At 41.9% G+C, this 25,736-nt stretch overlaps 1 protein-coding gene across 3 annotated transcripts in view; it reads left to right on the top strand.

Annotated features, from left to right (window-relative positions):
* The window catches only part of Elapor2 (endosome-lysosome associated apoptosis and autophagy regulator family member 2), a 182,492-nt gene that overhangs the window by 74,680 nt on the left and 82,076 nt on the right, over positions 1-25,736 (top strand). For 2 of the 3 annotated variants that reach the window (XM_052722249.1, XM_052722250.1), the window contains exon 2: positions 19,968-20,088. The exons of the other annotated variant lie outside the window; for it this stretch is intronic. In XM_052722249.1, coding sequence (XP_052578209.1) covers positions 19,968-20,088 — 121 coding nt within the window. The remainder of the gene's footprint in view (positions 1-19,967; positions 20,089-25,736) is intronic. 3 annotated transcript variants of the gene reach the window in all.

The following is a 25,736-nucleotide window of genomic DNA, read 5'->3' as shown; positions in this document are numbered from 1 at the left end:
CTCCCCCCCCCACTCCCCCCCCCCACTCCCCCCACTCCACCCCCCACTCCCACCTCCTCAAAGGCAAGGTCTCCCCTGGGGAGTCAGCCCAGCCTGGCAGACTCAGCTAAGGCAGGTCCAGTCCCCTCCTCCCTACACCAAGGCTGAGCAAAGTGTCTCAGCATAGGCCCCAGGCTACAAAAAGTCAGCCCATGCACCAAGGACAGGTCCTGGCTCCACTGCCTGGGAGCCTCCCAAACAGTTCAAGCTAATCAACTGTCTCACTTATCCAGAGGGCCTGGTCCAGTTCTATGGGGGTTCCACCACCATTGGTTCACAGTTCATGTGTTTCCACTAGTTTGGCTATTTGTCCCTGTGCTTCCTCCAACCATGGTCTCAACATCTCTTGCTCATATAATCCCTCCTCTCTCTCGCCGATTGGACTCCCGGAGCTCCACCTGGGGCTTGGCCATGGATCTCTGCCTCCGCTTCCATCAGACACTGGATGAGAGTTCTGTCATGACAGCCAGGGTGTTCAGCCATCCAATCACCAGAGCAGGTCAGCTCAGGCACTCTCTTGACCATTGCCAGTAGTCTATAGTGGAGGTATCTTTGTGGATTTTTGGTGACCTCTCTAGCACTCTGCTTCTTCCTATTCCCATGGGGTCTTCATTCATCATGGTATCTCACTCTCCATTCTCCCACTCTGCTCCTGATCCAACTGAGACCTCCCTCTCCCCTAGGCTCTCTTTCTCCTGACCCTTGCCCTCCATTACCACACCCCCCACCCCCAGTTTGCTCATGTAGATCTCATCCATTTCTCTGTCATTGGGCAATCCCTGTGTCTTTCTTAGGATCCTCTTTACTAGGTAGCCTCCCTGGAGTTGTGAGTTGCAGTTGCTTTACATCTAGTATCCACTTATGAGTGAGTACATACCATGTTTGTCTTTCTGAGTCTGGGTTACCTCACTCAGGATGATGTTTTCTAGTTCCATCCATTTGCCTGCAAACCTCATGATGTCATTGTTTTTCTCTGCTGAGTATACTCCATTGTGTATATGTACCACATTTTGTTTATCCATTCTTCAGTTGAAGGGCATCTAGGTTGTTTCCAGGTTCTGGCTATTACAAATAATGCTGATATGAACATAGTTGATCATGTGTACTTGTGGTATGATTGAGCATTCCTTGGGTATATGCCAAAGAGTGGTATAGCTGGGTCTTGAGGGAGGTTGATTCCCAATTTTCTAAGGAAGCGCCATATTGATTTCCAAAGTGGCTGTACAAGTTTGCATTCCCACCAACAATGGAGGAGAGTTCCCCTTGCTCCACATCCTCTCCAGCATAAGCTGTCTTCAGTGTTTTTGATCTTAGCCATTCTGACAGGTGTAAGTATCTCAGAGTTGTTTTGATTTGCATTTCCCTGATGACTAAGGATGTTGAGCAATTCCTTAAAGGTCTTTCAGCCATTTCAGCTTCTTCTGTTGAGAATTCTCTGTTTAGCTCTATAGCCCATTTTTTTAATTGGACTGTTGGGTATTTTGATGTCTAATTTCTTGAGTTCTTTATATATTCTGGATATCAGCCCTCTGTCAGTTGTGGGGTTGGTGAAGATCTTTTCCCATTCTGTAGGCTGTCGCTTTGTCTTATTGACCGTGCCCTTTGTGCTACAAAAGCTTTTCAGTTTCAAGAAGTCCCATTTATTAATTGTTTCTCTCAGTGTCTGTGCTACTGGTGTTATATTTAGGAAGTGATCTCCGGTGCCAATGCGTTTATGACTACTTCCTATTTTCTCTTCTATCAGGTTCAGAGTAACTGGATCTATGTTGAGGTCTTTGATCCACTTGGACTTAAGTTTTGTGCACAGTGACAGATATGGATCTATTTGCAGTCTTCTACATGTTGACATCCAGTTATGCCAGCACCATTTGTTTAAGATGCTTTCTTTTTTACACTGTATGGTTTTGGCTTCTTTGTCAAAAATCATATGTTCATAGGTGTGCGGATTAATGTCAGGGTCTTCAGTTCAGTTCCATTGGTCCACATGTCGGTTTTTATGCCAGTAACAAGCTGTTTTTATTACTGTAGCTCTAGAGTAGAGCTTGAGGTCAGGGATTGTGATGCCTCCAGAGGTTGTTTTATTGTACAAGATTCCTTTGGCTATCCTGGGTTTTGTGTTTTTCCACATGAAATTGAGTATTGTTCTTTCCAGATCTGTGAAGAATTGTCTTGAGATTTTGATGGGGATTGCATTGAATCTGTAGATTGCTTTTGGTAAGATTGCCATTTTTTCTATGTTAATCCTACCTATCCATGAGCATGGGAGATCTTTCCATTTTCTGACATTTTCTTCAATTTCTTTCTTTAGGGACTTAAAAGTTCTTGTCATACAGGTCCTTTGCTTGTTTAGTTAGAGTTACCCCAAGGTATTTTATATCATTTGTGGCTATTGTAAAGGGTGATGTATCTCTGATTTCTTTCTCAGCCCATTTGTCATTTGTATATAGAAGGGCTACTGATTTTTTTTTAGTTAATCTTGTATCCTGCTACATTGCTGAAGATGTTTATAAGCTCTATGAGTTCCTTGGTCAAATTTTTGGGATCACTTATGTATGCTATCATATCATCTGCAAATAGTGAAAGCTTGACTTCTTCCTTTCCAATTTGTATCCCCTTGATCTCCTTATGTTGTCTTATTGCTCTGGCTAGAACTTCAAGTACTATATTGAATAAGTATGGGGAGAGTGGACAGCCATGTCTTGTTCCTGATTTTAGTGGAATCACTTTGAGTTTCTCTCCATTTACTTTGATATTGGCTGTTGGCTTGCTGTAAATTGCCTTTATTATGTTTAGGTATGTTCCCTGTATTCCTGATTTCTCCAAGACCTTTATCATGAAAGGGTGTTGGATTTTGTCAAAGGCCTTTTCAGCATCTAGTGAGATGATCATGTGTTTTTTTTTCCTTTCAATTTGTTTATAATAGTGTATTACATTGACAGACTTTTGTATGTTGAACCACCTTGCATCCCTGGGATGAAGCCTACTTGATCATGGTGGATAATTATTTTGATGTGTTCTTGGAGTCTGTTTGCCAATATTTTTTTGAGTATTTTTGCATCAATGTTCATGAGGGAGATTGGTCTGTAGTTCTTTCTTTGTTGCATCTTTGTTTGGCTTGGTAATCAGGGTAATTGTAGCCTCATAGATGGAGTTTGATAATGTTCCTTCTGTTTCTATTGTGTAGAACAATTTAAAGAGTATTGGTATTATCTCTTCTTTGAAGATTTGTTAGAATTCTGTGCTGAAACCATCTGGTCCTGGGTTTTTTTTTTGGTTGGGAGACTTTTCATGACTGATTCTATTTCCTTAGGGGTTATTGGTCTATTTAAATAGTTTATCTGGTCTTGATTCAATATAGGTATGTGGTACCTATCCAGAAAATTATCCATTTCTTTTAGATTTTCCAGTTTTGTGGAGTACAGGTTTTTGAAGTTTGACCTGATGGTTCTCTGAATTTCCTCAATGTTAGTTGTTATGTCTCCCTTTTCATTTCTGATTTTGTTAATTTGGATGCTCTCTCTCTCTCTGCCTTTTGTTTAATTTGGATAAAGGCTTGTCTATCTTGTTGATTTTCTCAAAGAACCAACTCTTTGTTTCATTGATTCTTTGTATTGTTCTCTTTGTTTCTATTTTATTGATTTCAGCTCTCAATTTGATTATTTCCTGGCGTCTATTCCTCCTGGGTGACTTTGCTTCTTCTTGTTCTAGAGTTTTTAGGTGTGCTGTTAAGTCACTAGTGTGAGATTTCTCCAACTTCTATGTGGGCATTTAGTGCTATGAATTTTCCTCTTAGCACTGCTTTCATAGTGTCCCATAACTTTGGGTATGTGGTATATTCATTTTTGTTGATCTCTAGGAAGTCTTTAATTTCTTTCTTATTTCTTCCTTGACCCATTGGTGATTCAGTTGAGCATTATTCAGTTTCCATGAGATTGTAGGCTTTCTGTAATTTTTGTTGTTGTTGAAATCTAACTTTAAACCATGGTGGTCTGATAGAACACAGGAGGTTATTCCAATTTTTTTGTATCTGTTGAGATTTGCTTTGTGGTTGAGTATGTGGTTGATTTTAGAGAAGGTTCCATAGGGTGCTGAGAAGAAGGTATGTTCTTTTTTGTTAGGATGGAATGCTCTGTAGATATCAATTAAGTCCGTTTGAGTCATAACATCAGTTAAGTCCCTTATTTCTCTGTTAAATTTTGATTTTATAGATCTGTCCAGTGGTGAGAGTGGGGTGTTGAAGTCTCCCACTATTAATGTGTGGGGTTTTATGTGTGATCTAAGCTTTAGTAATGTTTCTTTTACATATGTGGGTGCCCTTGTGTTTGGGGCATAAATGTTCAGAATTGAAACTTCATCTTGGTGGATCTTTCCTTTGATGAGTATGTAATGTCCTTTGTATCTCTTTTGATTGATTTTAGCTTGAAGTCTATTTTGTTGGATATTAGGATGGCTACACCAGCTTGCTTCTTAAGACCATTTGATTGGAAAGACTTTTCCCGGCCTTTTATTCTGAGGTAGTATCTATCTTTGAAATTGAGGTGTGTTTCTTGTATGCAGCAGAAAGATGGGTCCTGCTTTCGTATCCATTCTGTTAGCCTGTGTCTTTTTATAGGTGAATTAAGTCCATTGATATTAAGGGATATTAGTGACCAGTGATTAATAGTTCCTGTTATCTTTTGGTGGTAGTGTGTGTGTGTGTGTGTGTGTGTGTGTGTGTGTGTGTGTGTGTACTTCTCTTCTTTGGGGTTTACTGCTGTGGTGTTATCTATTGCCTGTGTTTTCGTGGGTGTATCTGATTTCCTTAGGTTGGAATTTTCTTTTTAGTGCTTTCTGTAGGGCTGGATTTGTGGATAGGTATTGTTTAAATCTGGTTTTGTCTTGGAATGTCTTGTTCACTCCGTCTATGATGATTGAAAGTTTTGCTGGGTATATTAGTCTAGGCTGGCATCCATGGTCTCTTAGTGTCTGCATTACATCTGTCCAGGTCCTTCTGGCTTTCAAAGTCTCCATTGAGAAATCGGGTGTTATTCTGATGGGTTTGCCTTTATAAGTCATTTGGCCTTTTTCTTTTGCTGCTCTTTGCTGGGGGTGCCACCAGTAACCCCGCTGGGCAGAGCGCCTCAGGGCCAGGCCTGGTGCCTGGAGCAGGAGCTAGTATGTTCAACACACCAGGAATGCAAAGCTTGTTGCAACAAATAACTGAAAATCCACAGCTTATGCAGAACATGCTGGCTGCCCCGTACATGAGAAGCATGATGCATTCACTAAGCCAGAACCCAACTCAGTCGGTAGAGCATGAGACTCTTAATCTCAGGGTCGTGGGTTCGAGCCCCACGTTGGGCGCCAAATGTAGATGTAACCAACCATCTTATTAAATAAGAAACACAGAGCCGATTCAGAGAAGAAAGTCAAGAGGTCAGAGCTAAGAGCCTCACCCTTCCTGCTTCAGCGATCCTCTTCAGTCAAGAGAGCTCTCCGAAAAGGACCTACTTCCTGTGTGTATGTCTTTATATAGTATAGCTGTTCTGCCTTCTCATTGGTTGTAAACCCAAACATGTGACTGCCTCATCACTGCCTGTATGTCCCGCCCTCCAGGTCCTTAAAGGCGTGCGCCACTGCCGCCACGCACTTGCTATGGCTCTAATAGCTCTGACCCCCAGGCAACTTTATTTATTAACATACAATTAAAATCACATTTCAGTACAAGTAAAATACCACCACAGCTCTTAATATTCTTTCTTTACTCTGTATGTTTAGTTGTTTAATTATTATGTGGTGAGGGGATATTTTTTTGGTGGGTCTAGTCTGTTTGGTGTTCTATAGGCTTCTTGTATCTTCATAGGCATTTCCTTCTTTAAGTTGAGAAAGTTTTCTTCTATGATCTTGATGAATACATTTTCTGTGCCTTTGAGTTGGTATTCTTCTCCTTTCTCTATCCCCATTATTCTTAGGTTTGGTCTTTTCATGGTGTCCCAGAGTTCTTGAAAATTTTGTGTTATGACTTTTTTGGCTTTGGTATTTTCTTTGACTGATGACTCCACTGCCTTTATTGGATCCTTTACACCAGAGATCCTCTCTTCCATCTCTTGTATTCTGTTGGTTATGCTTGCATCTGTGTTTCGTGTTCATTTACTCAGATTTTCTGTTTCCAGCATTCCCTCTGTGTCTTCTTCATTGTTTCTATTTCCCTTTTCAGGTCTTTAACTGTTTCCCTCACTTATTTAATTGCTTTTTCATGGTTTTCTTTAAGGGATTTATTGCTTTCTTCCAATTTATTTGTCTTTTCCTCTATTTCTTCCAATTTTTTGTTTGTCTTTTTCTCAATTTCTTTATTGATTTCTTCCACTTTTTAATCTTTTCCTCCATTTCATTTTTCATTTTTTCTTGAAAGGCCTCTAGCATCTTCATGATGCTATTCTTAAGGCCATTTTCTTCTGCTTCTGGTACCTTGGGATGTTCAGGTCTTGCTGTTGGAGGAGGACTAGGTTCTGGTGATGCTGTATTGCTCTTTATGTTGTTGTATGTACTTCTGCCTTGACATCTGCCTATCTCCTCCTTTAATGGGTATAAGAGATGTCAGTGTCTGAGTGAGTTGCTGTTGGACCACTCTGCTTGTTGTGTCTGTGTCTCAAGGGGTCCTTCTGGGTCTAATCTTAGCTCTTGGTCTAATTGGAGTAGGCAGATCCTGTGTCTCTGGGAGCTTCTTTAGGGTCAACACAAGCTAGTTGATTCTGTGAGTCACAGATGCTTTCTTGGTCTTCTCAGGACTCTTGGTCCAGTCAGAGCTGACTGATTCTGTGTTTTAGGAAGCCTCTCTTGGTCCAATGAGAGGTGGCAGATTCTACTTCGCAGAAAGCCACTCTTGGTCTAATGAGTGCTGGCAGATTCACTCTCTGCTGAGGTTACTCTTGGTCCAATGATAGCCCTTTGTCCAATGAGAGCTCTCTTTCTAGGCCCAATGAGAGCTCTCTAGGTCTGAATAGTGCTGGGGGTTGGTTTCCAAGCCTCAGGAAGTGACTGGGGTCTCAGGCAGATGGGAATGGGGGCAGGGCGTATAGATTGCAGGGTCTGCTGCTGAGGGGTCTTGTTGAACATGGAGCCTTCCCGCAGGAGCCCTGCCTGCTGGCCGGCAACTCAGATTTCACTATCTTAAAAAGTGGTATAAAGCAAAATACTGTGATTTCTTTGGGCTGTGTGCCTAGAAGTAGAATTGCTAGATCATGGTTATGTATGTGTGTGAATCTATAGACATGTGCAAGAACATCTATGAAACTTCCATGCCCCTTTTCTTGGTGGTTATTAAATAGTTCACAGTTGCTCAATTTTTTTCAGAAGCAAGGGTGCCTTTTCCATTTCAGCCTGGTCACTTTAGAAGACTTGCATTTATGTTGCATGTAAACAAGCTTGCAACAGGGTGTAAATAAGACATAAAGGGTTTGGTGTTCTTCCTCTGGGAAACCGTGCGTTCATGTGTTTGTGTGTAATTCTCACCTCCATAAAGTCCCACCTTAATTCAACAACCCTTCAGGAGGAAGGCGGACCCTCTCACCCTGCAGGAAACTTTGTCCTCTAAGGGAATTGATGCATTTCTCTGGGGGATGTTGTCACGTGGTACAGACTAGCTGAAGGAGAGAGACCCTGTGGAGTTCTCTGTTGTAGGCTGCTGCACTTGGGTCTTTCTTTGCAGGTGTCCCTGCTCCTTCTTTGAAGTCTATATTACCTCTCTCATGTCATGACCCTTTTAATACCATGTTCTGGGTAATGAGACCTTAGAATTACATGTTTAAATAGCCTGAGATTAGCACCATGCTCCAACCAAATGGGCTAATCGGCCTTGTTACGCCATGTTCAGTTCATGTCCTTGGGAGGTCTGCTCTTTTCTGAAGGGAAACTGCAAAGAAGTGGATCTGAGGGAGAGGGATGTCGGGTCAGGGACTGGGAAGAGTGGAGGGAGGGGAAACTGTGCTTGGGATGTATGTATCAGAGAAGAATAGATTTTTTTTTTAAGCCTGAAATTGCCACCAAGGCCTCCATGGGCTTTTCCAAGCTCTGTTCTCTTGAGTGTAGACATTGTGGACAGGACAATTACAAGGAATGGTTGCATAGGCTAGTGTCACTATTTGTGAAGAGGTCTCTGAAGATATGGGGTAGGAATAGCGTAGGAAGGGGCAGAGCTGAGGGTCCAGCTTAGTGGTAGAGCACTTGACAAGTATGTGCAACGTCCTTGAGTTTGATCCCCAACACAGAAAGGAAGAAAGAAGAGAAGCAGGGAGGAAAAGAAGGAAAGAAAGAAAAGATAGGGTCTCCTCAATTTATACTTTTGTCCTTGATCCTATTAATGTTAAGAATAGATCCGATTAAACAGTGGTTTGCCCCTATATAGGTTCCTATGTGCTAGTGAAAGTTATAGGCAGAGAACCTTCCAGGAGGAGAAAAATTCCCATGCTCAGACCCACAGGCAAGGAAGAGTACAATGTATTTGATCCTCGACTCTCAGTGCTTCATACACAAAAAAGGCTTAGAAATAAAATTTGGAGAAGATAGAAAATGATAAAAAAAAAGCCCATCAAGTTATGCTGATTAGGGATTTATCTTCAGGCTAATGGAAAATCATTGCTAGGTTCGAGCAGGGATGATCTACGTAATGGGATGCTTGCACTGCAGCTGACTGTGGAGTGTGGCAGGTGGGTGAGAGCTGAAGCAGGGAGGCCACTTGAGCTGTTGGTAACAGCCATCCAGGTAGTGGGAAGGATGGCTGAAAGGAGGATGTGATGTGTGACATGAGCGTGACCTCGCTTCCACGTATGACCGTTGTGTGAATAGATGCTAGTGAGGAAAAGAGAGCTGTTTCTGAGACAGGGTTCTGAAAGGGTTGTCAATGTTGTTATCACGGACAGTACTCTAATATATATAATGACATTCTAGCTAATCTCAATCAAGACAGGCAGGTGTGCAGATTCCTGCAGTGATGTGGTAAAAGCCAGTATGGAGTGTATGGACTCTGAAAGCACACTTGGGAGAGCCAGAAGGTGGTTCTCCCAGGCTCTGTGGGGGTGACTTGCGGGGAACCACACCAATGCTGTTACAGTTACCTGCATCAGTGAGGGGAAAGTGCCCTGAGGAGGAGCAGTGCCTTTGCCTTCCTCTCTTGTTGGCATCTCTAACCTCCCTCCTGCTGCATGTGTAGAGGAAATAGCCTCCTGCCTGTGGAGGAAACACTGGCAAGCCTACGTTCTTCAGTGGTTTTCAGCCTGCTTCTCTGATTTTAGATCTACTCCTCACCTCCGGTTCCTGTGGTATTTGATTCTCTCTGTTCCAAGTCTTCAGCTTTCTTGTTCTCACACCTGGTGTAGCCTTTACCTTTTAGATTTTCTTGCCTTGATGAGTCAATTAGAGCTTACCTAATGCTTCTTTCAGAAATATTTGTTGCTACCTTTCTGTTGCCATTTCCACTTTTTTTTTTGCTTCTAGTATTTACACTCATTTATTATATTGAATTCCCTTTAGAAATATATTCATTCTTCTACAAGTTTTTGGGGAGATATAAACAAATTAAGTTAATAAAATGCAATTAGATAGCATAGTCTGAAGGGCATTTTTAAAAATAAAGTTTTGTTTATTTTATGAGTATGAGTGTTTAGCTATACTTATGTATGTACTCCAAGTGCATGCATACCTGGTCCACACAGAGGCCAGAAAAGGGCATCAGATCTGCTGGAATTGGAGTTACAGATGACTGTAAGCCACCATGTGGGTGCTTACCCACAAAATGGAGTCTCCTGCAAGAAAAGTAGTACTCTTAACTGCAGAGCCCTTTCTCCAGCCCTTAGGCCTTTAAAAAAAATGAGATTATAGCTTTGTTTTCTTTAAGTGTCTGCTATGAAGGTTATTGATGATATACATAGTCTAACTCTCAATTTCTCAAGGAAATTGAACAAACCCATGGCTGGACACAGCTTATGATAGCTCCTTTAGACTTCAGTTTCCTTATGGGTGGTCTTGTTTTCAAATATTGATCTTTTTTTCAGTGGTGGCACACAGTTACTGGAAATGGTTGCTTTCCCCTCACCAGGACCAGTGAAAGTATAGGATAAGGATTCTAACAAGTAAATAATAGCCTTTGCTTCCTATAGCTTAGCCTGGATTCCTTAGGGAGCCTGGATTTGTGAAGTCCCTTAGGATCTTACAGTTAGTGATTTAAGAGACAAGAGAGATGAGAATCTAGATCTGTCCCACTCCGCTGTCCAGCCCCCTCACTAAATGGGCCACAGGAGGCATATTGCACAAGCTGGGTCTTGTAAGAAAGGAACCCCATACCCTTTTCTTCACATTCAAATAGAAAGCCCCTGGGAGCAGATGCTTGGCAGTCTTGTTTCCAGTTGTATCTCTGTCTTCTACACAGTGGCTCATGTGAGATGCTCAATAAAGCTATATTGAATTAAAAGAAAAATAATCATGAACTTATAGAGACTTGTTTAACAAGACAGACATTGAAGTCAGGTTTAAACATAGACTTTTAAAAAATATTTTCTAAAAAATATACAGTATCCACAAATGAAAAAAAGATGTGTCCTAAATAGATCAGATATATGTTACTTTACTTAGCAATAGGTTTCTATGGTAACATCATGTCCCTTTTATAAAAGAAAAATCTGAAAGTATTTCTGAACAGTCTAACTGAGCTCATATTCTTGATAATGCAGACTAATGGAGCTACTCTCATTTGTGGAAGCATGGAATGTTGGCGTGCCTTTGGCCTAGTACACTGAGGTCTGCTCACTCATCAGAACTGGAGTTGAAGTACTTGAACTGGGCACTACGGTCTCATATTTTCTCCTTTTCACTGTCTCACTCAGTGTGCCAGGAGCTTGCTGAGTACTTTCACTGAGGGGTTCTTTGGAAATAGCAGTCTCATCAAGTTTAGGCAATGAAGCTCTCAATGTTTTTCATAAAAATCCAGATGATGAACTTTACATGAAGAAACAAAGTAGAGAAAATAAATACACCCATTTCTTTTTGTTCATCTCTTGTGATTTTGCAAGTGTCGATATTTTTCTCTGCTTCAGAGAACTGTCTCTGATATTTATTTATTTTGCATGTGTGTATATGTGTGGTGTGTACATATTTATACGTGCACTCACATATGAGGGGGTGCACTCGTGTGCCTGTATGTGGATATCTGGCTGTCATCAAATTTCTTTCTTGTTTGTTCTTTATTTTCCTGGGGCATGATCTCTGTTTGAAATGGGAGTTTGCCGATTTGACTAGTCCAGCTTCCCAACTTTCCCCCAATCCCCAGGGATCCTGTCTCATGGCTGCCAGACTTTGATGTGGTTACTGGGGACCTTAACTCTGATCCTCAGGCTTGCATGGTAAATGCCTTATACCCTGAACCACCCTCCGAGACCTCTTTGCTGTTTTATTTATTTTGAACTAGAAAGTGTGGTCTCTGCTGCATCTATATCCTTGACGGGCAATTCTGAAATTGCTTACAGAGGATATAGAGAGAAGCCCAGGAGCCAGCTTCCTCAGTGTGGCTCATTGATATGAACAAATCTCATAGTAACCGCTGTGTTCAGTCAGTTGTGCTTCACTCCCTCACCCATTAGTCCATTGTAGGTCCATGCATCTCCCAGCATACCTGTAGGCCTTTTACCTTCAGGCTTGACATCCTGCTTATGATGCCTTGTCCAGCTAGGCACTCATGAAGGAACAGGTGAATGTTTGCACACTTGCCCTTCTTGCGGTCTTCCAGGCCCTCTTCTCCATGCCTTTTCAAGCTGCCTGGCTCACAGGAGCATCCTGTAACTCTGAAATCATACCGTCGAGTCAATTTTTTGTAAACACAGCCAACATGCTCTGTCAAGGGCAGTTCTAAACATTAAAAATTCTTATCTTTTTAGAAATGTTGACCTCTAAAATGGAAGTTACCCAAGTTCTAAGGAATGGGTGTTTGAGAGAATGCTTAAGGAAAAATCGACTTCAGTGAATTTACTGAGCGGTGGTACAACACTGTACCTTCTGGGCAGTTAAGGTATTTTTCACAGTAATTTTGATCAGATAGAGCATTTACTTGCATATTGATTTGCAGTGCTGCTGTTGCACTTGGGATCTTTATTCTTTATGGTTTCTTGTGGAGAGAGAGTGAGTGAGTGAGTGTGTGTGTGTGTGTGTGTGTGTGTGTGTGTGTGTGTGTGTATCTAGCATACTGACAAAATCATAAGCTTATTGAGGAGATAATTTTAGATCTTCCATGCAGCCCTTAAGACTATAATACTTATTTAATAATTAAATATCAGGTAGTAAAAACTAGTATAATATATATAGTATTAAAATGATGTAGATTATTGTGTAAACCATTATATATAAGATATATGTTGATGTTGGCTTGAGTTTAGATCTTGTATTCTCTTCAAGGCCCATATGTCATAAACCTGGTCACTAAGCTCGTACCCTTGAGAAGTGGAGCAGTGTTTAGGAAGTGGGGCCTGGAGGGTGGTCCTTAGTTACTGGGACTGTTCCTGTGAAGGGCATGGTGGGACCTGGCCTCTTCTCTCTCTATTGCTTCCTGCTGCTTTGGTGTGCCGCCATCCACTCCTACTCTGACATGCTGCCTCACCACGAGCCCAAATCAATGATGCCAATTGATCACAGACTAGAACCTTCAGTACTATGGACCAAAATGAATTTTTTCTTTATGAGTTAATGATCTTGAGATGGGGAGATGGCTCAGTGGGTAAGAGTGTGTGCAGTGAAAGCAAGAGGACCTGAGGTAAAAGCTGGGTGTGACTGTGTATGTTTGTTACTTCAGCATTGGGGGATGGAAACAGGTGAGTCCCAGAAGTGCGCTGGCCAGTCATCCTAACTGCAAAGGAAGGGGAGGGGAGGGGAGGGAAGGGAAAGTATGATCAAAATAATTACAGAGTACTATCAGTTACTTGTGTTCTGACTGAAGCTTATTAGTTTGCTCCATCAATTTTTACAAAAAACATTTCCCAGTATAATGGGAACTCTGCTTCTTCTTCAAGTACTATGAATAACCAAGCACATGCACATACTTACTTGAAAATAAATTTCATGTTCTATGAATAACCAAGCATATGCACATACTTACTTGAAAATAAATTTCATGTTCAGTAATTGACCCTGTTTCCAATAATAAGGTTAGAGAGTGAGAGAAGAAGGTGTCAGACATAGTCCTCCCGCTTAAGCATATGGATGCATGGGTACACATACCTGCACATACTTGTGTACATACATCATACACAAATAAGTTAATTATCTGACATTTCATGTTACTGAAGGCTGACTAATGCAATGTCTATTTAAAAGTAATGCATGCATGTTATTAATATGTTAACATTCTTTTTATTTAAGACTTATTAGAACCATATATGTAGCCTATGTGTAAACTGTAAATGTTATATGCAGTGTGAACAATGGCACCCAAAGCTGACAGTGAGCACTATGAGGATTTTTCTGATGACTTTGTTTGGGGAGATGCTGTGGGAATCATTTCCATTGAGTATATCCTACATTTTGTGCTTTCCATGTCACATGACCCAATTTGCACTTATTTGAGGGTCTAAGCCTGAACCTTGACTTGTGACACATCCATGGTATTAGTGGGGAGAGTCCTGATTCCTGAGGAAGGATGATTTTTTTCCTTTAAGTGTCCTGTGATCAGGGATAATTCTAAGTCCTATTTCTTTTGGGTTGTATTTGCAGTGTAAAAGTTCCCAGTGGTCCTAGTGCCCTGCACTGTACTGGGGGCTGTGTCTTCATGCTGTAGTGCCCTGCACTTTGCAGACATGTGTATGTGTAAGCAATGCCCAGCTTTAGCATTGGAGCAGGCTGCGTTCTTGTTCCAGGTTTTGGGTTGCAGCCTGTGGCCTGTGAGCAGTCGCTATGACTCATATTACTGTAGTGATACACTATCAGGAGCTCTGAAGTGTTGGGAACATTTTTAAGAAATTCCCTCTCGTCAGGTTAAAATTATGAAGTTCGTTGAAACAGGCAGAAAAGATGAGCAAGTGTACCTTTCTGAGTGGTCGGTTTTTAGAGGCCCTGCATCTTCTGCTGTCATTGAAAGATTTCATAATGCTGAGTTATAGGGAACTAGCAGTAATATGAATGTGTCTTCTACCCAGAAATGAAACTGTATTTTTTCTTTAGAGTGCAATTGATTATTACCCTCTGGATATTTACCACTTTTGCATAAGTAAATGCCTTTCACTTTCCTGGTTACCTATTTTTGTATACTCCTTGAATTCTCCTTTAAAGTGGTAGCAATATTTTACAGATTTGACTTGCTAGTTAGTCATGAACCTTTTGCATGCATTAATTTTGTATCTGCATGAAACATGATTTTATATCTTTTAAAAAATTGTCCTTTAGCACGAGGACATTTTCAAGATTTATATATTTTTACCTTATGTGTATATGAGTGCCTGCATATGTGTATGTGTACCATGTGCCTGTGTGGTGCCCAAAGAGGCTGGAAGAGGGTGTTGGATCCCCTGGAACTGAAATATTTACATGGCTGTGAGATACCATATGGGTGCTGTGGCCAAACTCTGGTCCTCTGGAAGTGCAGCCCATGCTCTTAACCTCTGAGCCATTTCTCCACTCCCCAGAAATGAAGGACTGGTTCAAGTGATCAATGTATATCAAGTAGTTAGGGTTCTGAAATGTTTCTATTAATCTGAACATTTATGGGCTGAGATCCTCGTTATTCAGTTATCTGAATAGAATTTGGAGGGTTATATATCATTTTTCCAATAATGTCACTACACCACACTACTTTCAGATAATTTGATGAATTTGAGGACTGTAAAATTGTTATGAGTTCACATGAAATGGTCTATTAAATAATTTGAAAAACAATCCATCTGGTTTAGGCTGCAGTTGAAATCCTCAAGCACCACATCCTGCAATAGGTTTGCATTTCAGTGTTTTTAAATGACAAAGAAACACATTATAGCTTCCTGCTGGTACCCTCAGAATCTGGTAACAACAGTATCTATGGAGCTCTGGATTGTTGGATACTGTAGAGGTGGCAGATAGGAGGAAACAGTCATAGGACAATCAGTCAGCATATTATATTCAACTTTACAGTTAGAAAACAAGACCTGCTTCCCTGTGCTAACCACTGTTCTCACCTCACCACGGGCAGGGAGAGTCAGTCAGAGACCTCCCCGTTCCGGTCAAAGGCCTTGCTGCGTTCGAAATTCATGTCATACTTCATAGCGTCATTATTTTGCTAGGATGATAAGAAATAACTTACATTTTAGATATAGAGGCTAGGATATTCTCTGTGGGATATGGAAATAAGAAAGTCGTATGAATACAAATAGCTGGGAACCAGAGAAATATGAAAGTCATTATGCAAATACCTGACCAGACCAGTCTGGGCTGCCTTCCATAGAGACTGCAGAGATGCTTTCTCAAGTGAAACAAAAACAAACACAAAAATAAGATTCTCAGACTGTAATGCTTAGAACCAGTAAACGTTGCCTTACATGACAAAAAAAAAAATCATACAAATAGAAATGTTTGAGATAGAGCATGGACGTGAACCTCAAAGGCAGTCACCGGAGGAGGCAGTATCCCCACACAGCAGGGGCTGGAGTGATCCAGACACAATCCAGGAATGCTGGCTGCCAACCAACGCTGGAAAAAGGTAGGGATGGATTTTCTCCTCCAGCTTCCTCAGGAAGTATCACCTGGCAGTACTGTCACGGGGTGGCAGGGGAGTCCTTCGCTCTATCCAGATAAAAGCTGGAGAGAGGCAAGAAGCCAGCAGTGACTTCAGTGTTGATGGCCCCGAGTCCCGGAGGCTCACAAGACAAGCTTCTAGATCCAGAGGCTTATAGCTCTAAGCCTTGGCTAAAAGAGGCTTATGGCTTCAAGCTTTCGGAGCTGGAGGCTTATTGCTCTTCGTGGTCAAGTTGAGACGTTTTGCTCTGGCTCAGAGTGCCAGTACGAACTGGCTAGAGTTGCAGTCCCTGAACTCTGGCTGTACCTGAATCTTCAACCTTCGGTAGTGCTCTCAGACTCCTGTAAACACCAGGACCTGTAGTACTCATAGTCTTAGTTCCAGCCATTGACTCATTTTATTTTATTTTTTTATTTAAATTTTTTTATTCAATTTACATACCAACCACAGATCCCCCTCTCATCCCTCCTCCTGCTCCCCCCTCCCCCACCTCTCTCCCTGACTCACTACCCCATCCCCTACTCCAAAAGGGTAAGTCCTCCCATGGGGGGAGCAGCAAAGACTGGTACATTCAGTTGAGGCAGGACCAAGCTCCTCCCCGCTGCATCAAGGGTGAGCAAAGTGTCTGACCATAGGTAATAGGCTCCAATAAGCCAGCTCATGCACCAGGGATAGATCCTGATCACACTACCAGGGGCCCCTCAAACAGACCCAGCTACACAACTGTTTCCTGTATGCAGAGGGTCTAGTCCCATCCCATGCAGGTTCTACAGCTACTGGTCTAAAGTTCATGAGTTCCTATGAGCTTGGTTCAGTTGTCTCTGTAGATTTCTCCATCATAATCTTGACCCCCCTTGCTCATATAATCCCTCTTCCCTCTCTTCAACTGGACTCCCAGAGCTCAGCCTGATGCTTGGTTGTGGATCTCTTGATAGAGGGAGACATTATGGGGATAGGGAGAAACCCGGTACTAGGGAAATTCCCAGAAATTCACAAGGATGACCCCAGATTAGACTACTAGCAATAGTGGAGAGGGTGCCTGAACTGGCCTACGCTGGTAGTCAGATTGGTGAATACACTAACTGTCATCATAGAGCCTTCATCTAGTAACTGATGGAAGCAGATGCAGCCATTGACTCTGAATGACCTCCTGGCTCCCATAGCATTAGCTTCTCATGGTTTCTGTCCTCAGTTGCTCCCTGGAGCTCTTCAGTTGTCCCCTAAACTTACAGCTTAGAGCTGTGGGTACAGGGCACACAGATCTTTCTGTGTCTCTGGATTTTTTCATATTCTCCTTACTGCCACTGCTGCTGCTGCCCAGGATGGAGACCCCAGGGTCTCGTCTGCTCCTTGGATAGCCAGCCACCCACATGTTCTACCTGTGATAAAGGCAAGTATGCAAAGAGACATTTGGGAGAAGCTTTTATTGGCATAATATTGAATACCAGTGTATAGTGCACAGGAGAAAAGGCTCCCAGACAAGCCCAGAAAGTGTGGAAAACAGCCTGCTTATATAGCCAGAAGAAGGGCACAGCATGCTAGGCCTCAATTATAATTCCACCAGTAAAGCCTTACATAAAGCCCGATTGCACAAAGCTTGAATAGCTTGATCAATCAGAAACCTCAGATAGGTACAGCCTCCTACCTGTTAATTATAAGCTTTTTTTCTCATTCTCTACTGGAGGTGTGCTTGCTGGTCCCCTGTGGTTGATAAAAACTTGCAGAATAATTGCCAATGGATACTTGGAGCATCAGCAGCAGGGTGATGTTGTGATCATTGAAGTTTGTTAGGTTGAAATTGTCAATATAAGAGCACAACTCTCAGAGGACAAGAGATAGTATTTTCTGGAGATAAGTATGAATGACCATAGCCTAGGAACACATAGTTACCCCAAGTTCCATGTTCCAATGTGGTAACCGTTGAAGCTTTTATAATATCAGAACAGAGGAGGTCATAAAACAGGGCACTTTCAAGACTTATTAGTGGAAACATTAGGCAGCCCTGTCACAGCGAAGCAGGGTAAACTGAGTCTGTGATAGTCTTTGGATGCTATATGACAGCATTTTTTTTTCCTTTTGGTTGACGGGAAACTATGGGTCTCTTTGTACATTCCAAAGGATTTACCTAATGATTACCTTAGTGTTGGGTCAGGTACAGAGGAAGACAACAGGTGCCTGTTAAGGGGCTAAAGATACCTTCAGACAGTTTGGTTCTTGAGTTGCAGTATTCCACTTTCCCACATCCTTGAAGATCTCACCAGCTTGCAAAGGTTCAGCAGAAGGTGTGGTCTTCTCGGGAAACTTCATTCACAAGTTTTCCATGCTTGCTCATGCTGGAGCAGTTGTGACTGGAGCAAGACCTCCTGGAGAGGGAGCTGCAAGCCCAGCTGTTCTTGCAGTATTCTCTGCTGTTGGAGTGGGGTTTCTTCAGGGAGAGCTCAGAGCATTGAAAAGTTGCCGAAGGTAGGCTGCCTCATTGGCAGCCCCCTGCTTCAGACAGCCTCCACAAGGGAACAGTCTGGCAGCTGTCACTCAAGGGCTGAGTTGCCAAGACAAGAAAGGTTTGTTCCTCCAATAAAGGAGAACTCCACAATATTAAAAGGTACTTTTATGACTTAGAAAATTAACATTAGAAGTGTAACCCATGGCCAAGACAGAACTATGTCCATCTGATATGCCTGACTTTAGTCAGACCCAGGAGTACTGCCCTGAGACTTAATAGCTACAGAGCTATGGGAAAATACATTATAGCTGTGGTGACTTGTTACTGTTGCCCTGGAAACTACTGAAGATTTTTTTTTTTATCTGGACCTGACAAAGTTCTGCTAAGCAAAAAAAAAAAAAAAAAAAAAACCTGAACGTTTTGGGGAGGTGGCATTGGAATTGTGCGATGGGCCAAAGCTGGAGGAATTATGAGTAGAAAAGCTTAGATTGTCTTAAGATGATTGGTAGAAATGGCATGTAAAATACTCTCAGTGAATGCTCAGTAATAATTGGGAAATGTAGTAGAAAATGGCTGTGTTGCATTATACGACATGTAACTTGCCATAGGTAGAATATTATTAGAAATATCAACAGCAGTGTTGGTGAGGGCTTAGAAGGAAATTAGGAATATTCTGTTGGAAATTTGGCTTGGGGGGACTGTCAAAAGTGTGGCCTGTTTTTTTCTTATTGCTTATGGTAAAGAAAGAAGAAAGGAAAGAAGGAAGGAAAAGAAAGAGATAAATCAAGAGAACTGTTAGCACGGGAGCCCAGAATTGATGCTTTGGGGGAATTCTTAGCACATTCAGAAGAGACTAGCAGCCATGACCTTCCATTCGCAATTTCCCTGTGACGAGGCTACTTGATAGTTCTTGCCTGTCCTTCATATAGTGAGGGAGGCGAAGCAGTGGGGAAAGTAGACAGTTAACGTTCAGAACACTGACTTGTATCAACCAGATAAGGATGAGGATAGAGTCTACTTGGAGAGTGTTTGCCCTGGGTCCAGTCTCTACTCTTAGGATATTGAAATGAAACTATCATAGGGTAGACTTGGAATTTCTCTCATTGTGAAAATGTTCCTGTAACATTTTGTCCTGATTCCTCAGTTCAAACATTCCATATATATATATGAAGAGGAAGTCGCCGTGAAGCCAGAAGTGGGAGACAAAGTGGATCTTAATTGGACAATTGTAATAAATGGTCTGTTTTTATATATTGAAGGATGGCAGTCTTCTGAGGGAGGTGTGAATTAAGCCTCAGAGAGCCTCATGGCTATTTAGTAGTGTTTGAGTGATGCATTATTATGCCTTCTGTTAAGTTTTAAATAGAGTGAGAATTAGGCCAATGGAAGTGATTGGCTTCTTTGAAGCACTTGAGACATGGCAACAGTTGACTTCCTCAGGTCATTTTTTCCCTTATGTCTGTCAATCACTTAGAGCTCAAAAAGCCTACAAAGGAGATACGGAAAGTGTGCTGTGGCCTTCTCAGTAGATAAGAATGATAGTGTTGAGTACCCTCTTTTCACCAGACCTTCAATGCCCTCTCTACATTGCATGGTACAGTTTTGATTGATGAACTGCTGATGTGGGTAGCGGGGGAGAGGGGTGAGACTCCAGGAGAGTGAACAGTTTGGAAACAGGCTTGGAGGCCCTTTGGGATGATAGAAAAAAAACCAGCTCATCAGTTAGAATTGGCTCTAACAAAGGCTTGTTTTTGTGATTGTTTGCAGAAAGATTACCACTTTGAATATACAGAATGTGATAGCACTGGCTCCAGGTGGAGGGTCGCCATTCCGAATTCTGCAGTGGATTGCTCTGGCCTGCCTGACCCAGTGAGAGGCAAAGAATGCAGTATGTTGTGATTTTTTGACCATTTGTTTTCCAGATTAAGCCATAAACTCATCATATCAGTTCTAGGTGCCATTATAAGGAACATCAGAGACCTGGCAACAATGTATATGTAGTGTTGATGTCTAGCAAAACAATAGAGTCTTTCTTAAAAAATATTAGTACTCTTTGTTTTATTTGTATGTATCTATCTATGCAAGTATGCATGGAGGTTTAGGTGTGCTCCAGTGTGTGGGTGGAGGTCAGAGGACAACATGGGAGAGTTGACTCTTTGTTTCTACCATGTAGCTCCTGGGTATGAACTCAGGTCATCAATCTTGGCAGTAGGTGCATTTACTGGGTCTTTCTCGGGACCTCACGTCCTTCTGTCTGAAGTGCTTAATGAGACATGGGCAATATTCAAGGATGTCATTTTTTAAAAAAATAAATATATTTATTCTCTTATTTGAAATTATGGAGAGAAGATTGACAGACTTTCTCTTTGAGTTTTAAAATCAATACTTTTGAGTTGGATAAAAAATACATCACTTACAATTTCTCTTTAAGTGATAACTTTTGAGTTGTTATTAAGTATATTCATGTTCTTGCCATTCAATATCACCACTGTCCATAGAGCTCATCTTGCAATGGATTCCTTTTTGTTAGCCACAGAAATAGTTTAATTATTTTAAGTGCAACTTGTAGAGAGACTGTAGGATTGCTAATATTACATACAATATCTCTTTTCAATTGGAAATTAGAAGGCTTGAAATTCAGCTTTTTAAATTAACACAAAGAGATGTCATTAAATTTATTTTTATTTATAAAGTACCTTCTAAACAATCTTTTAGTTTGGTCAGTTGGAAGTGTATGCAGTAAAATAGGCCAACTGTGGCCCTGGGTTCGAGAGCTGGCAGAGAAACCACTTCAATTTTCTTGTGGTCTTCCAAAAGCTATTTATAGAAAGCTTCTGTTTCCAAATGAATGAAATGGATAAGCAAGTTATTAAATGGGTGAATGATTCTCTTTTTTTTTTCATACAGTGTGTCTGTTATGAGTTACAAAAAGTTAACCATCAGCAGTAGATACTGTGGAGACTGTAGTGGTTCAATGTATGAAGAAAATCAGAAAAATCACCATTAGTTCTTGGTGACTGATTTTAAATAAATGCAGAAAAAACCTGAGAGTCCCCATGGTCAGGTGATCTAGCAAGAGTCAGAAGAGACAGTGGGGTCAAGAGAGAAGTAGGTGCCACCAGCCTGGGGTCTTGGCAGTCACTGGCACGCAGGACCTGTTCTCAGTGAGAACAGAATGTGGTTAAAGGAAAACAGAGCCTGAGTAACAATGCTGCAATTGGCTTATTGCAAATTTGTTTCCTAGAAAACCTGTATTGTTTCTGGCCAGTACTTTTTATCCTGGGGCTTAATTCCTTGGCTCCCTGTAACCAGTGTTGTTTGTAGAGACGATCTAACTATTCTAAATGTTTACTCTATGGATAGGAAGTGTGTTGGTTTGGGCTAGCTCTGGCTGTCTAGATTAAAATGGACTATAGTGGAGGATTCTATACCATGGGACTTGGTAGTCATTCTAAATCAGGGCTTTCATCTCTTGGAAGTCATAGTTTTAGTATTTATCAGTACGCTTGAATTATATGGCTCCTAATTTTGTTAGAAAACTCATGCCTAAATAGGAGTGGTTCCAATTTGAATATTGCAGACATTTTCCAGTCAATATTTTCATAACATTCCATAGGTAAAGATTTGAATTTACTTTTTTTCATTTTTTTATTAAGAATTTTTTTTCATTTTACACACCAATCAGAGATTCCCCTCTTCCCTCCTTCCCCCCCAGCCTCCCCCCCAACCAACCCCTCATTCCCCCCCCCCCCACAAGAAGACAAGGCCTCCCAGGCGGCTGCACATCCAGTAGAGGCAAGTTCAAGCTCTTTCCCCTGCCTCAAGGCTGCATGAGGTGTCCCATCATAGGTGGTGGGCTTCAAAAAGCCCCCTTATACACCAGGGATGGATTCTGATCCTACCACCAGGGGCCTACCAAGCAGATCAAGCTACACAACTGTCTCACCATGCAGAGGGCCTAGTCCAGTCCCCTGCAGGCTCCACAGCCATTGATCCAACTTTCATGAGTTCCCACTAGTTTGGTTTGGTCGTCCCTGCAGGTTTCCCCATCATGATCCTGATGCACTTGCTCATAAAATCCCTCCTCTCTCTGAGTGGACTCCTGCAGAGCTCCAGGAGTAAATTTACTTCTTCAACAAGAAAACATTTCCAAAACTCTAATAGTCAAGTTTCTTTTAATTATAATATACATTGAAAATGATACTTATTTAAAAAATGATACATGATAGGTGGGACATTTTTTTATTTAATTTTTTTTATTTTTATTTTGCAATACAATTCAGTTCTACATATCAGCCACGGATTCCCTTGTTCTCCCCACTCCCGCCCCCCTCACCTTCCCCCTAGCCCACCCCCCATTCCCACCTCCTCCAGGGCAAAACCTTCCCCGCGGACTGAGATCAACCTGGTAGACTCAGTCCAGGTAGGTCCAGTGCCCTCCTCCCAGGCCGAGCCAAGCGATCCTGCATAAGCCCCAGGTTTCAAACAGCCAACTCATGCAATGAGCACAGGACCCGGTCCCACTGCCTGGATGCCTCCCAAACAGATCAAGCCAATCAACTGTCTCACCCATTCAGAGGGCCTGATCCAGTTGGGGACCCCTCAGCCATTGGTTCATAGTTCATGTGTTTCCATTCATTTGGCTATTTGTCCCTGTGCTTTATCCAACCTTGGTCTCAACAATTCTCGCTCATATAAACCGTCCTCATTCTCACTAATTGGACTCCCAGAGATCCACCCGGGGCCTAGCCATGGATCTCTGCATCCAGATCCCTCAGTCGTTGGATGGGGTTTCTAGCACGACAATTAGGGTGTTTGGCCATCCCATCACCAGAGTAGGTCAGTTTGGGCTGTCTCTTGACCATTGCCAGCAGTCTGTTGTGGGGGTATCTTTGTGGATTTCTGTGGGCCTCTCTAGCACTTTGCTTCTTCCTATTCTCATGTGGTCTTCATTTACCATGGTCTCCTATTCTTTGTTCTCCCTCTCTGTTGTTGATCCAGCTGGGATCTCCCACTCCCCCAAGCTCTCTTTCCCTCGACCCTCGCTCTTCACTACCCCCACTCTTGGGCATATACCCAAGGAATGCTCAATCACACCACAAGAGCACTTGTTCAGCTATGTTCATATCAGCATTGTTTGTAATAGCCAGAACATGGAAACAACCTAGATGCCCTTCAACTGAAAAATGGATAAATAAAATGTGGTACATATACACAATGGAATACTACTCAGCAGAGAAAAACAATGACATCATGAGGTTTGCAGACAAATGGATGGATCTAGAAAAAATCATCCTGAGTGAGGTAACCCAGACTCAGAAAGACAAACATGGTATGTACTCACTCATAGGAGGATACTGGATGTGGAACAAGGATGACTGGACTGCTACTCACATCACCAGGGAGGCTACCTGGAAAACAGGACCCCAAGAAAGACACGGGGATCGCCCAATGACAGAGAAATGGAATGAGATCTGCATGAACAGCCAGGACATTTTTTTATATCAGCTTTTTGTCTGAAATCTGAAGTTGTCAGTGCTCCCACATGATATCTATATATCTATATTCTCTCTCTCTCTCTCTCTCTCTCTCTCTCTCTCTCTCTCTCTCTCTCTCTCCCTCCATATATATCTATATATATATTCTGGCAGTTGTTGGTCTGGCCTTAGATTTTTTTTTGCTTTTTCTTTATTATGGTAAAAGCATGTTACTTCAAAGCTCACAAACTCAGTTAACAGATCTAATTAACTAAGAAGTACAATTTTATCATATTATGCACATTGCTTATACATTCCCAATCTTTAGTGCCTAAGATTGTTTTATTGCTGATCATAGCTACCATTTCTTATTGTGACCTTGAGACAGACATGGTTGGTGCTTAGAGCTGGATGTCATTATACCATCCTATCCTTGATTATCTCTGTAATATTTATATATGCATAATGAGATATCTTGGGAAGTCTAAGCACCTAATTCATTTGTATTTTATATATTTCTTACATACCTTACCTACAGTTACTTTTATACAATACTAAAAATTACTTGTTACAGGAAACAATGCGGTAGAATTTTTTCCTTGTGGTATGTTAGCATACACGGAAAATTAAGATTTGGGAGAATTTGGGCTTTTCTGATTAGGAGTGTGTAAGCTGAAGCAATCTTCTCTTTTACTGGAGGGAAAACACCAGCTTAAGGTGGTGCAGTAACTGCCCCCAGGTCTGGCCGTGGCAGATCTGAGACTCTACTGCACATGTATTCACTCCAGAGCCAGCTTTGCTCTGCTGAAGATGTGGCTGAAGTTCTTTCGGCTCTGTTGGCACCCAGCAGTTGGTGCAGACAGGAAAAAAAAAACAGATTTAAAAAATGGAACATGGCAACTTCAAGTACGTTAAGGGGCTTTAGAGCAGTGGTTGTGTGGGACATGATTTTCTCAGATCCTAGTGTTCCGAAATAGCAGCAAACCCAGATTTTGGCCTTTGTTGAAACTGCTATAGGTTCTTCAAAGTCTAATCACACAGGTCTTTTCCCATTTAAAAAGGGGGCAGTAGAGGGGGCCCTTGCTGAGGAATTGCTGAGGAATATTCACGCATCAACTGTAAACTTCTCCAGAAAATTGGGTTAACTCTGCTATACATTTGCTTTTCAGAAACCATCTGGAAACAAGTTGCAAGGCTCCTCCAAGAGAGGTTGAGGAGCAGTTGTATCTCAGCCTTTGTTATGTTGAGTTCCTGGGGTATATGTGATTCCAAAGCTGCAGGGCTCTGGAAAGGCAGGGAGAGACCTCTGCTAAGGACACTGGCTTCAGTCTCTGTGCCCTCTGCAGTGGAGAGCTGGTCAGTTTCCTAGTGCTGCACCGAACACTGAGGTGACCTTATGGCGCTGCATTCCCCTGGAAGCTCCAGCTCACTCACTGGAAACTTGGCTGCTTCTTCCAAGGCCCTGGTCTGCACCAGTCTATTATCTGTAGGCATAATCCCACCACCAGGGTCCTGCAGGTAGCATGCCGTTCCTGAACCACTGCATTCTCCATCCCAACCTTAGAACGAGAAGTGGTAGCCCACTTTAAGCCTGGCTACTTCTGTTGGCTCATTTCCCTCTTTTATCCTTGAGGCAGTAGAATTTCTAAAGTACTTCTTAAACTTCTAAAGTTCCTTTGATGGTCTTAGATTGTCAAAAATAGTGGTCATCTTTGAGCAATTTCCACTGCAAATACACACCCTGTAGAGAGGGGCCTTTTGACTTCACATCAAACCTCAGAAGTGAAGGGTGAGGGCCTGGCTCTCCTGGGAGATGAGAAGGAGAAGAGAGTTTCATCTTTACATGTTTTTAACAGGTCTAAATCACTAAGGAAGAAAGGAACATATCTGTTTCTTTCATATTCTCGTGCTTTTTGGTGGGGAGGGCATACATCATTTATTCCTTACTCTTTCAAATATTTCCAAACCCATAATTTCAAGAACAGCCTTAATACATCATTTTCTAATTGAGAATGGCTATTCAAGATATTCCATTCAGAAGGTAACCACCAAATCAATT

The sequence above is a fragment of the Peromyscus californicus genome, unplaced genomic scaffold (genome assembly GCF_007827085.1).
Source record: "Peromyscus californicus insignis strain IS unplaced genomic scaffold, ASM782708v3 Scaffold_6__1_contigs__length_162567912, whole genome shotgun sequence".
NCBI lineage: Eukaryota > Metazoa > Chordata > Mammalia > Rodentia > Cricetidae > Peromyscus > Peromyscus californicus.
Note: the sequence above shows the minus strand (reverse complement) of the source record. Positions and strands in the feature narration are given on the sequence as shown.